The sequence below is a fragment of the Mirounga leonina genome, unplaced genomic scaffold (assembly GCF_011800145.1).
Source record: "Mirounga leonina isolate KUSES-001 unplaced genomic scaffold, KU_Mleo_1.0 Mir_115, whole genome shotgun sequence".
In the NCBI taxonomy this organism is placed as follows: domain Eukaryota; kingdom Metazoa; phylum Chordata; class Mammalia; order Carnivora; family Phocidae; genus Mirounga; species Mirounga leonina.
Window position 1 is genome coordinate 91,947,804 of NW_023270268.1, and position 14,861 is coordinate 91,962,664.

The 14,861-nt window shown below is 44.7% G+C and overlaps 1 protein-coding gene across 2 annotated transcripts in view; it reads left to right on the top strand.

Annotated features, from left to right (window-relative positions):
• The window catches only part of B4GALT4 (beta-1,4-galactosyltransferase 4), a 26,466-nt gene extending 16,227 nt beyond the window's left edge, over positions 1-10,239 (top strand). For both annotated transcript variants that reach the window (XM_035000112.1, XM_035000111.1), the window contains exons 5-7: positions 4,302-4,424; positions 6,381-6,485; positions 9,313-10,239. In XM_035000112.1, the coding sequence (XP_034856003.1) occupies positions 4,302-4,424; positions 6,381-6,485; positions 9,313-9,445 (361 nt within the window). In that variant the 3' untranslated portion in view covers positions 9,446-10,239. The remainder of the gene's footprint in view (positions 1-4,301; positions 4,425-6,380; positions 6,486-9,312) is intronic.
• Positions 10,240-14,861: the final 4,622 nt, after the last annotated feature.

Consider the following 14,861-nt stretch of genomic DNA (forward strand, 5'->3'; position numbering starts at 1 on the left):
GAAAGAGAGGCAAGAGATGGGGGTAGGCAGGGGCCAGATTAGGCAGGCCTCGTTCAGTCTGCTAAGGAATTTGAATTTCTTATGGAAGGGACTGAGGGGCTTCTGACACCTGGATACAGCTGAAGAATGACAGGAAAAGCTCAGTACGGCTGGCCTTTAGTGTAGTGGGTGGAGCAAGGCCGAAGGGGAGAAGCTGAGAGAGGAGATGCCACGCTCCCGAATTTGGCAGGGGACAGTGGGACCAGAGGGCAGGGGAGCAGTCTGGAAGAGAATTGCAGGATTTTTTCCTTTGGGGAATTTTATCATGATCCTTTCCTGGAGGTTTTGCTTTCCGGTTTCCTTGAGCCACCTGTGCATGAAAGAAAGCAACGTATTATATTGGGGTATCTTGGTGTTTTCAGAAGCATGTCAACAGTCTACATAAAATTAATAAGGTATCACCGTGTAGAACACAGCACACCTGTACTTTGGACCCTTCTATAGATAACTTTCTGTGGCCCAGTTCTTTCTGCACATCTGTGATGAGAAATTACAACCACACAGGATTGTTTTTGTTGTTTATTTGTGGAGTGTGGACACAAGGGATTGTTTAAAGGCTTTTTATTGGGATTCTAGATTTTTATTTTTCATTTTTTTTTTTTTTTATTCAGCTGGACCACAAGAAACTAAGTTCTTGGGGTTTCCTGCTAGAAATTAAGTTTGAATAAAACCTCAGGGCCACAAGCAGCAATTTCATCAGATGCTGCTCATTCTAAAAACAGCCCCTGCATGAATCTTGATGTTTTTGATTTGCTATTGTCACTGGCCAGACATTTCTTTCGTAACTAGATATCAGAAAGCCTTTGCCTTTTTTGAGTAACTGGCAGGGTTTTCTTAATATGAATCAGGTGATTTCTTCTGTAACTAGATATCAGAAAGCCTTTGTCTTCTTTGAGTAACTGGCAGGGTTTTCTTAATATGAATCAGGCGATTGAGTGTGTCTCCTCTTTTGATCTGGATGTAGGAAGCTCTGAGCCAAATCCATTGGCTTCTTTTAGAAGCTGAAAAGAATCTTAATTGTAGATCAGACTTCTAATATATTTCCTATTTTAATCTTCTGTTTTAACTTTTCCTCTGGTCCTGGATATTTGTCATTTATATTTTTCTACTTTATTTTTTTTTTAAGATTTTATTTATTTATTTGACAGAGAGAGATAGTGAGAGCAGGAACACAAGCAGGGGGAGTGGGAGAGGGAGAAGCAGGCTTCCCGCCGAGCTAGAAGCCTGATGTGGGACTCGATCCCAGGACCCTGGGATCATGACCTGAGCCGAAGGCAGACGCCTAACCATCTGAGCCACCCAGGTGCCTCCTATTTTTCTACTTTATTGTATATATCGTGTAAACTACCTCATCTTCTGTGTCCCAAGTAACGTAGGAGTTGCCCTCATCCCCCTCCCCTACTTCTTACCTTTGCTATTTTGGGCAAAATCCCTCTAGTTGCGGGCCAGAGGGCAGGTGGGGTTGCAGGCAGCTAAATGTCTGCTCTCTGCTGGTCACTATGTTACACTGTGTCACAGAGCTTGAAACGCACATGCTTTTGATCATTGTGACTGCCGCCCCAAGAGTGTGATGAGAAGTACAAGAAAAGTTTTCACTTCATGCACATGCAGAGGAAAGAACTTAAAGGAACTTGCCCCCGCTGTCTCAGATTCTGATGAGGCCAGAAATAAATCTTTATCTCACGACTGTGGATGTGATAAAGCCCTGGTCCAGCCTGTGGCACATTTTACTGCCAAGAGTTCCTTTGGTACCTAACTGCTTTCTACAAGGATGCTGCTGTTATTTTAGCGCTGCATTCCCCCCACCCCTTAGGCCTTACAGCCCTTTAAAAATAAATAAGACTCGGGGCGCCTGGGTGGCTCAGATGGTTAAGCGTCTGCCTTCGGCTCAGGTCACGATCACAGGGTCCTGGGATCGAGTCCCACATTGGGCTCCTGGTTCAGTGAGGAGCCTGCTTGTCCCTCTGCCTCTCTCCCTGCTCATGCTTTTGCTCTCTCTCTCTCTATCTCTGTGTCTCAAATGAATAAATAAAATCTTTAAAAAAAAAAAAATAAGACTGTTCCAGGGCCAATTAAGTGGTCACGCTTTTCCCGATCTGAAGAAAAGCAAAAGCAAAGATCGACAAACAGATAGACATTGGCCATTTGAGAAACAGCTGCGAAACTGAGAGTTCCTCGACCCTTCTTTCTGGCCGGTGTCCTGTGCCTCCCATTGCAGCTACACAGCTCTCCAGGTGCTCCCAGGCGGCTCGCATTCGTCTCTGTCTTCATTCTTCCTCTTGGAGTTCTGGCCACCAGGAGTTTCCCCATGTTCCTACCTACTGAGTCCTCACAGGCCCACCTGCCCCCCTGCATGCCATCTCCTTCCTCAGAACCCTGATGACGCTCGTGTCTTGTGTGAGACCGGAAGCTCTTGGAGGGCAGGGCCCAGCTGTTCCCACATCTAGCTTGCTGTCTTGCACACGGTGGCTCATGGCTCCTTAATCAATCACAGCCAGATCAGTAATGGCGGTTCTCTCCTGGTGACCCACGGTTGGTGCCTGGCAGGCTGTGTCTGGGCAGGGCTGCTATTCAGTGTTCCGATGAAGTTTCTGGTCGGCAGGGCCTTAAGGATGCCTTCCCAGAGGCTTCTGGGTGGCTCAGTCGCTTAAGCATCTGCCTTCGGCTCAGGTTATGATCCCAGGGTCCTGGGATCGAGCCCCGCATCGGGCTCCCTGCTCAGCCGGGAGCCTGCTTCTCCCTCTCCTGCTCCCCCTGCTTGTGTCCCCTCTCTCACTGTGTCTCTCTCTTCAAATAAATAAATAAAATCTCTAAAAAAAAAAAAAAGAACGATGTTTTGGCTGGTAACAGCTGCCTTTTGAACACTTTGTTCCTTTTGCTTATTTTAGGTTGTTGTGATACCATTTTCTAGAATTTTAGGTTGAGGGGTTACAAGTAAGTCTATTTCCATTGTGGGTTAAACAGGGCCTCCCTGTCTATACTCAGAACATAGAAACAAACAGCTGAACTACAAATTAGCCTTTGGAACTCCACCTGTCAGATGGCAAGTGTCTACGTGTTTATTGGTCTTTCCTTTTGGTTTTTCTTGTCTAGAAAAGCAGAAATATTTAATTGGTCCTAGAACACTTGGAACTGAAGTTAATTCAAATTAGAAATCCTCCATATGTTTGTATCTTTTTGTTCAGTAACATCCAAGTTACTAAGCTGCCTTCATTTGCATTTCTAAACTGTTACAGTGTTATATTCAAGGGTTGTCTTTTTTTTCTCAGATTTGCTAATTTGTCAACCAATAATCCATCAGAGTCCTATACGACTGAAAGATGCTCTCTGCCTCGTTCCTCTTGATCTCTTCCCCGCCCCCTTTTGCTTATCGGCATCCCCACAGCTCTACCATCTGCACTCTCCTCCTCTCACCTACTGTGTGGTCTTCAGGCAATTTCTCCTGCTCCTACATCTTCACCCACCACCTCTTGACATCTTCGTTCCAAAGCCATATCTGTCGCTTTTCTCCTTTGAACTTGGATCTTACGTCCTTTTGCCCACCAGCAAAAGCACTAGGGGTATCTCACATTCAGCTTACCCCAAACATAATTTACTGTCTTCCTCTTATTGTTCCATATACTCTATTTCTGTTGAAAGACTGTATCATCTATCTTGTCGCCCAAGCCAGAAGCCTCAAGATTGCTGAGGTGTGTTGGCTTCTCCAGGACACAGACTCGGAGATGGAACTTTGCATGCACGGAAGTGGAGTTTGCACACAAAGTGTGTGCAGGAGCTGTCTCCTCTCCACCCCACCCCGCTAAAAAAAGTAAAAGTAAAAAACCAGTATATTCATCAGGGCATTCATTCATGCTGGACCTGGAGGCAGCCTCAGGATCCTTCCCTTCCCAGTGCCCTTGGCCGCCATTACTCCTCACTGGATTGGCACATGAGATGAAACCTGTCATTCAGCTCTGATGTTGTGGTGCACGTTTACAGGTACCTCTGTAGACCTCTGCACACGAACATTCACAGTCACAGGTGGGGAGCACTTTGCTTAGTGAGCGGACGTGAGTGCTTATCTAGACAGAGGAAAGAAGGGCCGACAGGGAAGGCCGGAACCCTGGGAGGTGGAGGTCAAGCAGGAGCGGATGGATGAAAGTGCACGGTCTTCAGCATGTTCCTAGAATGCCAGCCCTGACACGAGAGACTTCTGAAGAGTGTGTGGAGAACAAAATGGCCTGGTGCTAATGTTACTGTGTCTCTCCTCTCTTCTGCTCCAGGTTACGTTACAACGGATATTTTGGGGGTGTCACTGCCCTCAGCAGAGAGCAGTTTTTCAAGGTGAATGGATTCTCTAACAACTACTGGGGATGGGGAGGCGAAGACGATGACCTCAGACTCAGGTGAACAACAGGGGCAGGTCCCCTTCACGGGGCTCTGCTGTCTCTGGTGGCTCTAGCAACCTGCGCTTACCGATAGTTCCCGTAGATGCCAGGCCAGCAGGTCTTGAGGCTGCAGAGTTGGGCAGGAAGGGGGGCGGGGGCAGGGGGAGGGCAGGCTGGCCCAGATTGCTGTTCGCCACTGGCAGTTCAGAAATGATGGAGGGTCGTTTGTTTCTGGCTCCCAGGTGTTTGGGGACCAGAAATGTTGATGGAGGTCTCTGCACTTGCTGGTGGGTATTATTTACGGAGACAGGGTCCAAAATGCTGCAAAACTGCAGTTTGAGGGAAATGGCCGGAGAGCCTGCTGTAAGCCGTGCTTTTCCCCAGACCCAAGGGAATCCTGGCTCGGTTCTCAGTTTCCAGAGCAGAGAGTGCCAACAGCCTGTGAGGAGTGGCACCCCCAGGCTCAGGCCAAGAGGTCCTTTCGTGCTTATGCCTTAGCCAGCCCCACACACCAGGAGCAGTTGCTGGCCTGGCTCCCAGGCCAGACTTGGGCTGTTGGCATCACCCTCAGATTTTCTTGGACTACTTTCTGCTTGAGGGGCTCAAAGGGAGCATATCTGGCCTCTTCTCTCAGCTCATCCCCCCCCCCCCCCCACCTTGGGTTTTGTGACTAGAGAGTTATGGGTATCCCTAACTCCCCAAAATAACTATGCAAGAGCCTGAGGCTAGTATCTTCAGACTTCTAATAACAAGGCCCTTTGGGCTATTAGGAGACCCCCCTTTTCTCCTACTGTTGCTTCTTAGAAAGGAAATTTCCTAGCTGGGATTCTGAATTAATAGATGTGTGACTGCCAGAAATTTTCCATCGCTTTAGCATGAAGGAGCCAGGGTTCCATGTTGGTCTTGTTCCCATGTCTAGGCTGAGAATCTCTGGAATGTTTCTGGCAGGAGAGAATGGATTTCCCTCACTGAAGGCTCCACAGGAATAGTCATAGTGATGCGCAACAGCACTTTATGGCCCAGCCCATCAGCAGCCTGTGTGGCCTTGGCTTGTGAAGGAGACAGAGGGTACCTGATGGGTTTCAGGGCGAGAGTAGCAAGGACTAGAGATAAACAGTATCCACTGTCTTCCCCAAATCCATTTCACTGTCCAGATGGGATGCTTAGTAGAATTTTGCACATTTCATGTAACTTCTCTATCTTCTTGATCCTCCTCAGCTGCAAGGTAGAGGGGAGACCCCAGTTTTGCTTTCATTTGAGAAGAACATTCTGACCTCCAGCGTGGTTCTTGACTAATGCTATGAATAAACCAATGATTTGAATATAAAAGTTGGCTAAGATTTATTTACTAAACATTAATTTACTCCCCTGGGCAACAGGCACCACCCTTGTCTGGACTTCATATTATGTTACTGTTTGCAAAGCGTGTTGCATGTGGACTGTTTGATTTGGGCCTATCATATCACCTCTATAACACCATTGTCATTTTACAAAGAAGCAACCAAGACCCGGAATCATGAACTGACTTACCCAAACTGTAAATAACAAAGTCTAGATTTATACCTGCATTTGTGGACTTTTAAGCTTGGGACCTTAAATGGTCATTACTGTCTTTGTTAAAAAAAGGAAACACTAAGTAAATTAGGCATCCGAAGAGACTTGATTCTCCTACTTGTCACGATGTTTTAAAAATAATTAGAATGAGTACTTTCTCAGGTGTTTTGGAAAATGACAAACTATAAATTGACACATCTCCTTTGTACCCCAATATTAATGTTAAATGTGATTCTTTTATGGACTTACTGCCTGAGGCCCAACATCATAAGATTTTTTTTTTTTAAATATTGTAATAATCAAACTCTGTGTGACTGCGTGTGTGTGCATATGTGTAAATTTTTGCAAATGATTTTTTTAAGTGCCTGGTGGTAGATAAGTAGGATAGACTTTAAAAAAAGAACTCTGTTATTCTTCTAGGGTTGAGCTTCATAGAATGAAAATAATCCGGCCAATGCCCGAAGTGGGTAAATATACAATGATCTTCCATACTAGAGACAGAGGCAATGAGGTGAATATAGAACGGTAAGTCTTGGATTCACATGCCAGGCTTGCACCTGCTTAGTGTCTTTTGTCGATAAGGACTCTGCTGAATTCGATCAGATGAGTCCGTTTGTTTTGTTCAAAGCTTTTCATTAAGGTCATTTTCAAACAGTCACAAAAGTAGAGGGAATGGTATATTGAACCCTCACATACCACATACCTAGCTTCAGCAGTTACCAACTCATGTCCTCTCTTCCTTCTCCCACCTTCTCCTCCTCCCCCACTAGATTTTTAGAAGCAAATCAGATATCGCAGCAGTTTATGTGTAAATACTTCGGTATATATCCTTAAATATAGGAAGTCTTAAAGGAAAAACCACTATAGCATTATCATTCCTAAATAAAATTAACAGTACTTCCTCAATGTCATCATATCCAGTTAGTGTTTGGATTTCCCTGATTATCTCATAAATTGTTCTTCCCCCCTTGACGGTTGGTTTATTCAGATCAGGATCTAGACAAGGTCCACACATTGCATTTAGATGAACTCTCTGAAATCTCTTAATCTGCAGATTACCTCTCCCCTACTTTTTTTCCCCTGGCATTTTATTTGTTGAACAAACCAGGTCATTTGTCTGTTGGAATTTGCTACCTTGTGGATCTTGTGAATTGCATCCCGGCAGTAAAACTTCATATGTGCCTCTGACCTTGTAAATGGGAGTTTGATCCTGGAGGCTTGAACGGAATCCAGTACAATTTGGGGGCAAGAACACTTCATCTATGGTGCCACGTAGCTCCTCTTGTATCACAACAGGAAGACATGATGTCTGGTTGGGTCTTTGTATTCTAGCTTTGATCTTTGGGTTTAGGTGTTGTCAGCCCCATCCAGGTTCCCCATCAGCATCTAATGATCTTAGCAGCCTCAGTAGGAGATTGCAAAATTCTGATATTCTGTCATGCCTTCTGCATTTATTAGATAGATTTTTCAGCAAAGGACTTGCCTTCTTACTTGAGTACACCAAGGTATGGTTGTTATAGAAAGGGCAGAATGAAGGGGCAGAATCAGTACTGATTTTTCATTTTTCAAAATGATGAGTTGCTCTTCTCCAGCATCCTTCAAGATGTAGTTAATATTCCTTTCAGTGCTCAGTTTGTCTCATCTTTGGCGAGGGGCATCTTCTTCAAGTGCCTCCTCAATCCTTTGACATAACTACACTAGTTTTGAGAGCCCCCTTCCCTGGGCGCCTGTGTGCTGAGCTGTTCTAGGCCCATCCTGTGCTTCTCTTGCCCCAGGAATTGGCCCTTTGACCAAAGAATCCTGGCAGATAAGCCGCTTCTTTTGGGGGCCGTAGTTGAAGAATCTGCAATTCTTTGTTCTGATTTTTCCTTCCAAATTTTAAAACCATATTAAAGTGCTTTTAGCCCTTTTGTTGGAATCTACATTTTAAAACAATATTAAAATATTATAGGGCTTTGTCAGAGTTTATATTTTAAAACAATATTAAAAGGCTTTAGCCCTTCTGTTAGAATCTGTGACTTTAATAAAACTTCTGTTTTCCATGCGTCTTTCTAGTCTTTGTCCATAGGGGTGCATTTTCTTCTCTTAAATTTTAAGGGGCACCTGGGTGGCTCAGTCGGTTAAGCATCTGCCTTCAGCTCGGGTCATGATCCCAGATTCCTGGGATCAAGTTCCGCGTTGGGCTCCTTGCTCAGCAGGGAGCCTGCTTCTCACTTTGCTTGTGCGCTCTCTCTCTCTCTCTCTGACAAATACCTAAATTAATTTTAAAAAAACAATAAAAAATAAAAAATAATAGTAATAATTATGGAATAGATACAGAAGGATACTTATAAATTGTTTGAAAAGTCTGAAGATTCTTGATACCATGAACAGTGGTAGTGTCCCCCACCCAATTTGTTTGTTACACGTGTAACCCTCCTCAATCCCATTTCCCCCCACCCCAAGAGGTCACGTTTTCCTGGATTTTTGTGACAATTACTTGTGATGATGATAATTATTTCTGCTGTTTCTTTGTTTTTGTTGTTTTCCCATAGGTGGGTATCCCTGTACAAAAGATTATTTAGTTTTATATGTTTTCCAATTTTATATAAGTGAAATCATACTGTTGCATTTTTCTCTGACCTTACTTAGTTCGACACTGTGTTTCTGATCTCCGTCCACACTGATACTGTAACCGAAATGTATTGCTTTTCATCCAGAGTTCCTAGAGACCAGTTCAGTTCACCACCTGCTCCACTCCCCACATGCCGGGCCTCCAGCCATGGAGTTGTTGCTGCTTCTTGAAATGCATCCTGCTACTTTGCATGTCTCTGCATCTGGCACAGGGTGTTGTCCCTGCCTTCGTGTCCTTTCCCCTCACCTTTCTCCTCTTCTAAGCCTCGGCCATATTCCCTTTCTCTGTACCCCTCCCTCGACTCCCTCATGAAGTCAGGTGCTGCTTCATTTATCCTCTACATAAATTCCAACTTTGCTTGAGACTCTGAGCTATGTACCCTCCTGCCTATAGACAACAACATGGGAGGATTCCTAGATCCCCTGAAGCTTAGCCCAGGCCCTGTTAGCAGTGGATGGCACATATCACATTGTATTGGTGTTACCTGGGCATCCTTCTGTCCTGTAGACTGGGTGCATTTGTCCCTAGGGTCTTAACATGGGGTCTGACACGTGACCACGTGGCTATCATTGGTGTCTGTTACTTCAGATGGGGAAAATTAACTTTTTGCAGTAGGAAACCCAGTAGGTACAATAATTTACAAAGATGCTTTTGTCAAATTTGGGGGCAAGGCAAAAAGCAATGGAAATACATGTTAAATTCTTGCATTATGATTTACATTGTTCTTTTTATCTTTAGGATGAAGCTCTTACATCAGGTGTCACGAGTCTGGAGAACAGATGGGTTGACCAGTTGTATTTACAAATTACTCTCTGTGGATTATAATCCTTTGTATACCAACATCACAGTGGATTTCTGGTCTGGTGCATGACCCTGGATCTTCTGGTGACATTCGGAAGAACTGAACATTTTATTGCAATAATTTTGGACTAGAGACTTTCCTTAGTAGCACATGTTAAGAACTGGTCGCAGCTAATTACTGAGCTGAATTTTTCCTTTCTGTATTTTCTTAGCAGAGCTCCAAGTAATACGGACTGTAAAACAGTTATAAGAAGACAGCTTTCGTGGTTGGTTTGCTCCTGGGGGTTATTAAAGACTGTAATACACATACTTGAAGGGCTGAGTCTAAAAGGACTACTCAAGGGATAACATGAAGGCTACTTGAAAACTTGGACTGAAGGAGATTTAAGTTTGAAGTGATACATGATGGGATCAGAAAAGCCACGGGAAGTAGGGTTGCTGAATGTTCCAGAGAACCGGAATTGTTCTCATCTGAGGTAGAAAGGTACGAAGAAGTCCGTCTGTTTACTCTTTTATCCTGCATGGTCATCTGAGAAGGGGTGGGTCCCTGGTGAGAAGAAGGCCACAGAAGGGAGGAGAAAGGTGAAGAATCAAGACGCAGTGAACTTGGGCATAAATGGCTGGAGGGAGGCTGGGGTTGGAGGAGCAACCCCCAATGTGCTGGGTGCCCTGCTCTGTGGCGGGTGTCACCTGCCCACATACACCTCCCAGGAATAGCCCAGCAGGACACACGTTACCTACTAGTTTTTAAAGTATTTTTGTAAAATGATTTTGTACCTGCAGGATGTGAATTAGCAGTTTACAAATTACCTATTAACTAGTCATAGATCGAAAGTACCTCTGGAGTAAAATAATGAAAAAAGCTTTGGGTGCTCCATCTTGGTTTTTCTCTGTTGTTTGAGGCCTATGGATGTGTTCATTTCAGCATTCTTAATCCTCAGTGGTTTAGAAACACACATTGGACTGAGCCCCCCTCACCCCCTCTCTTCTTGGTCCTCCTGTTCCTTTCTCCTGTTCTTCCTGTGTGCAGCCCCTTTGAATAACCAGCTCCAGGCCTGTGGCAGGTGCATCTGCATCTCATTTCCTGGGCCGCATCATGCTTCTGTTCTCTTCGTCCTCTTGTGCTTGCTGCTTCACCCCATCAATACCGGCTGCGGTGGGGCTGGCCTCCGGGGCTCGCCTGGTTGGGTATAGGATAGGAAGGGGTGGAGGCCAGGGCTCAGAAGCCTTTGATTTGGGAGGAAGATGGGGCCCCCGGTGGCTGTGACTTGGGAGAGAAGAGAACAGTACTGCTGAGCTTCCTGGGGTGGGGGCAGGGATGTGGGAGGATATTCTCAGGAAGGTAATAGGGGGTGGATACTGGAACACAGAAATATTCAGAGATGGATACTCGGATACAGAGATAATACTGTGTTTGCATGGGTGAATGGACACATAAATAATGTAGATATGGACGTTCTTCAGCAAGCATTGTGGCACTTTGCCCCAGGCTCTCCCAAGCCATCATTACTATATGGCACTTTAATTGTTCCACTTGAACATGAATGAGTGCCAGCCAATGAGTGCAAATAATGTCCTTCCCAAACGGCAAGGGAGGGGAGGGAGGGCTTGGGGCTCCCGGCAGTCACCTCCCAAGTAGGGAAGGAGAATTTGAAAGGAAAATACATTTTATAGACAGAACAGGTTTACCTAGGGCTGGCCTGGTTTACCTTTAACTCAGTAGGGACAAGTAAAAGCTGTTTTTTTTTTTTTTGTTGTTGTTGTTTTTCATTTAGCAAAGAAATAATGATGGTTTTCAGCTTTCCCCCCTCACTCTTCTCTCTCTTTCTGCAGAATCTTGAGCATTCTGCCCCAAATTCTCTTAATTATAATCCCATACAGACTGGACTGTTGTGATTGCCAGCAGCCCATGCCAGGGATCCCCAGTTTGGAGCTGTGGGTCCCTGGTCGTGGTTGGGAGGGTCAAGGAAGAGAATACTGTGTGCAAGGAATTTGAGGATCCATATTTGAGAATTCAATTTCTTAGTAAATGGAAACAAAATACAGCTCCTACCATGTGGAAATTCCCCGCATGTTTTCAGCTACTAACAAGCATCTGCATTTTGGGGGAAATGTTTTAGAAACCACTGCTCTATGCCAATTACTGTTCTTCAGGTTTTCTTTCAACCAAGGTAACATACAAGTCGTTTCAGTGACTCATCGTGAAACTTCCCAGGATGGAAGAGAATTTTTTAAGACCTTTGCTCTTTGCTCCCGCCCTCCTGCTTCCATTCTCAGCTGGGCAGAGGAGTTTGGCCTCAAAGGAACCAAGTGTTCCTGCCCTGTGTGTTTTCATTGTCAGTTGCTACAAAGAGGCCAAAGTTTTTGAGCTTTGTAGACAGGCCTCCTGTAATTGTTAAGGATTGTAGGAGCGCGATCTATTTGGACATCACAAATACGTGAACAGCGTGCTACTTGATATGTTTTTATTGATTTTTTCTCACCCTGACACTCAGTTTTACCGTGCTGTATGGTTTGTGATGTTTTTACACACACTTTATTGGTCCTGTTGACTCTTGAGTTTAGTAGGGTAGATGAGGAAGTAGAGGTTTTGAACAGTGGGGGCCTTGCCAGAAATCTCACAGCTAGTAAATGGCAGAGTCGGGGTACAGACTCAGGTCTTCTGACTTCAAGACCATGACATCATTTTGCCATCATCGTCGCTTCTCTCATTTTTTAATTTTTTTTTTTTTGAGGTGGGGGCTTCTTTGATTTTTAAAGGTAGGTTTCCTGAATCTGTATCCCTGTTCTAGCTCCTACAGAAGTTTGGTATCTTCTGGGATCTAAAAGGTATGTTCCATTCTCATCTGGTCTTGGAACTTTTTTCCAGACTCCTTCCCTGGCTTTTCTGCCCCTAGCCCCTTGACTTTCACTGAAGCCCCTATTGGACAGGTGTCCCAAGGGCCCCAAGTGCTCTGTGGATGGGCTCTTGGGAGAGATGAAAGATATTTTCTGCTAGACTCAAAACCTCCACTTTCTCCATGTTTTGTACATATATACAGTTCCTGTGCAAAGCCATTAACACATCCTCCTAGATGGAGCATATTCAGATATATTTCCTAAGTACTTTTTTGCCAATCACATTCCAAACTTTAAGTCCATCCCTTCGTACCTTAGATATTTAAGCTGTTGCCACCCTCACTGGGGTTAAGTACACTGAAGACCACCTTACACCTGCTGAGAGGGTCCGATAGGTCTCAGAGATACTCACAAAGGAGTGGCTGAGAGTCCCACCCCCAGGGAACAGGACTGTACAGGCAAAGCCTCCATTGTTCCACTGATGGCTATTGAAGCTGAAAACTCAAAATTGAACTGTGTGTGTGTGTGTGTGTGTGTGTGATTTCAGGCCTTAGGAGAGAGATTGGTGAAGGGTGTGTCATAACAATAATTGAGTGCTTGCTCTGCATTAGCCAAATTACCTGTGTGTGTATGAGTTTTTTTTACTTTCCAATAACCCTATAGGCATGTATGTACTACAAAGAAAAAACAGTTTCAAGTTACGTGACTTATCAAAGTTGGTAAAAGGAAGAGGTAAGTCTTGGACTGAGTCTCTCTCCAATACCTCGTGTCCCCCCATCCTGAATATCGCATCGTCAGGAGTTGATGATATTTCTCTGTGAGACCAGCAAGGGCAGAGATCTCATTTGTAGCGAGGACTCTGGAAATAATACACAGGACATGAGATGTATCTGTTAAAATGTCTTATTTTGATGACCCTAGTACATTCTTCTATGGAGTAGAAGTTTTGCTGAAAAGCTACTACTCAGTGATTGTTTGAGGGCCAGTCAGTCTGGACCAGTATATTTGGTCATCAAGCTCACTGTAATAAATTGCAGCAACATGGCAGTTGGCATGTTTCCAAAGATTATGGGCCAAGCAGAGTCCCTCACTCTAGACTTCTAGTAGATAACTCCTTATTGGTGGTATCTCATAGCCTCTTTCCATTCTGATGCACTTGACATATCTTACTGAACCCTCCCAGTCCCCTGTGAGGATAGACCTGTTTTCCTGAAGCAGATTCCAAGAAGCTAAGTAAATTGCCAAAGTCCTGCAGAGCTGGGATTTGGAGTCAGATATTTGACTCCAGAGCTCATGTTCTTAACCAGCCAACAAACACACCAAGAGAGGAAATAGGGATGGGCAGTTATTTGGAGAGGGGCTGTGCCCCTCAAAGCCCCCCCCCCCCCCCCCCGCCCTGGGAACACATCTGCAGTTAAATAAGTTGGGATTATGACTCCCAGTGAGAGAGAACACACCAGAGGGGACCATGAGGCGTCTTAGGAAAAGGGAATTCTAGCATTTGGGTTTCTGTTGGGTCGTTTGGGGAGGGCCTAAGCAAGCAGGGTGTGCTCTCCATTGGACATTGTCGGAAAGCGGAGACAATTCTGAGTGTGAATACATTTTATTCATCTGGACTAGCAGGAGGATAGAGCTGTAATGGGTAAACTCATGGCAGTCGCTTATTTTAGCCAAAAGAGGGTATGTTTGGTATTTCACAGGTGGCACAGTGACCTTATATTTGTGCTTGGACAACTTTAGGAAGTGGACTGACTTTGCCTCATTTTGCGTGACCTTAATCTGAGTTTGGTGTTCTGTGAGATTGTTTACATCTGGTAGGACTGTTTACATCTAATAGCCTAGGTGTGAGTGCAGCCTAGTTTCTGAATGTCGGGGGCTGCTCTGTTTTGTTTTTTAGCAGGAACTCAGGGCGGAGGCCACTAGAAAGTAGGGCATGATGGCACCCTTTCTCTTTAACCCCAGAATTTGGCTTTTTTTTCTCTGTCAAAATTCAGAGTGTGTGTGTGTGTGTGTGTGTATTGGGAGTTGGCTGGGCACTGGGGGGAAGGTTGCTTGGAAGAGGGTCTGGGAACTATGCATTTCTCAGCAATGCTGCCTTTTCCCAAGATGTTTGTGCATCTCCTCATTAGACGGGGCCACTCAAGCCTTCTAAAAATGTCACACATGAAAGCAAACTCTGTACCTTACAACTACCCTTCGCTGGGTTTCTTTTTTGATTCAGCCTCATGCATTGAAGGTGATAAGGATCTGGGTGTAGTGAAGCAGAAAAGACAAAGGAAAGGAAATATTAGATACAGGAGGAGAAAAATACTTGTTCAATCAATAGAGATAAGAAAGCAGCTGAGTTTCCAGATCCTCAGCTGCCACCTGGCTTGTCGGGGATGGGTGGGGCTCGGCGTGGGGTGGAGGTTTGAGAGGCGATTGGATTTTCAAAATCAATCATTATCTGTTCTTTCTCTTCTTTATCAGTAGCCAGGAAGTACCTGATCAGCCGCTTAGAATTGGAGCAGTTTCTGTGTATTCCAGCTCATTTAGGAAAAAAAGTTTTGGGCTTACAAACCTGAGAATTAAGCTGGCTTTCTTCTTTCTTTCTCTCTCTTTCTTTCTTTCTTTCTTTCTTTCTTTCTTTCTTTCTTTCTTTCTTTCTT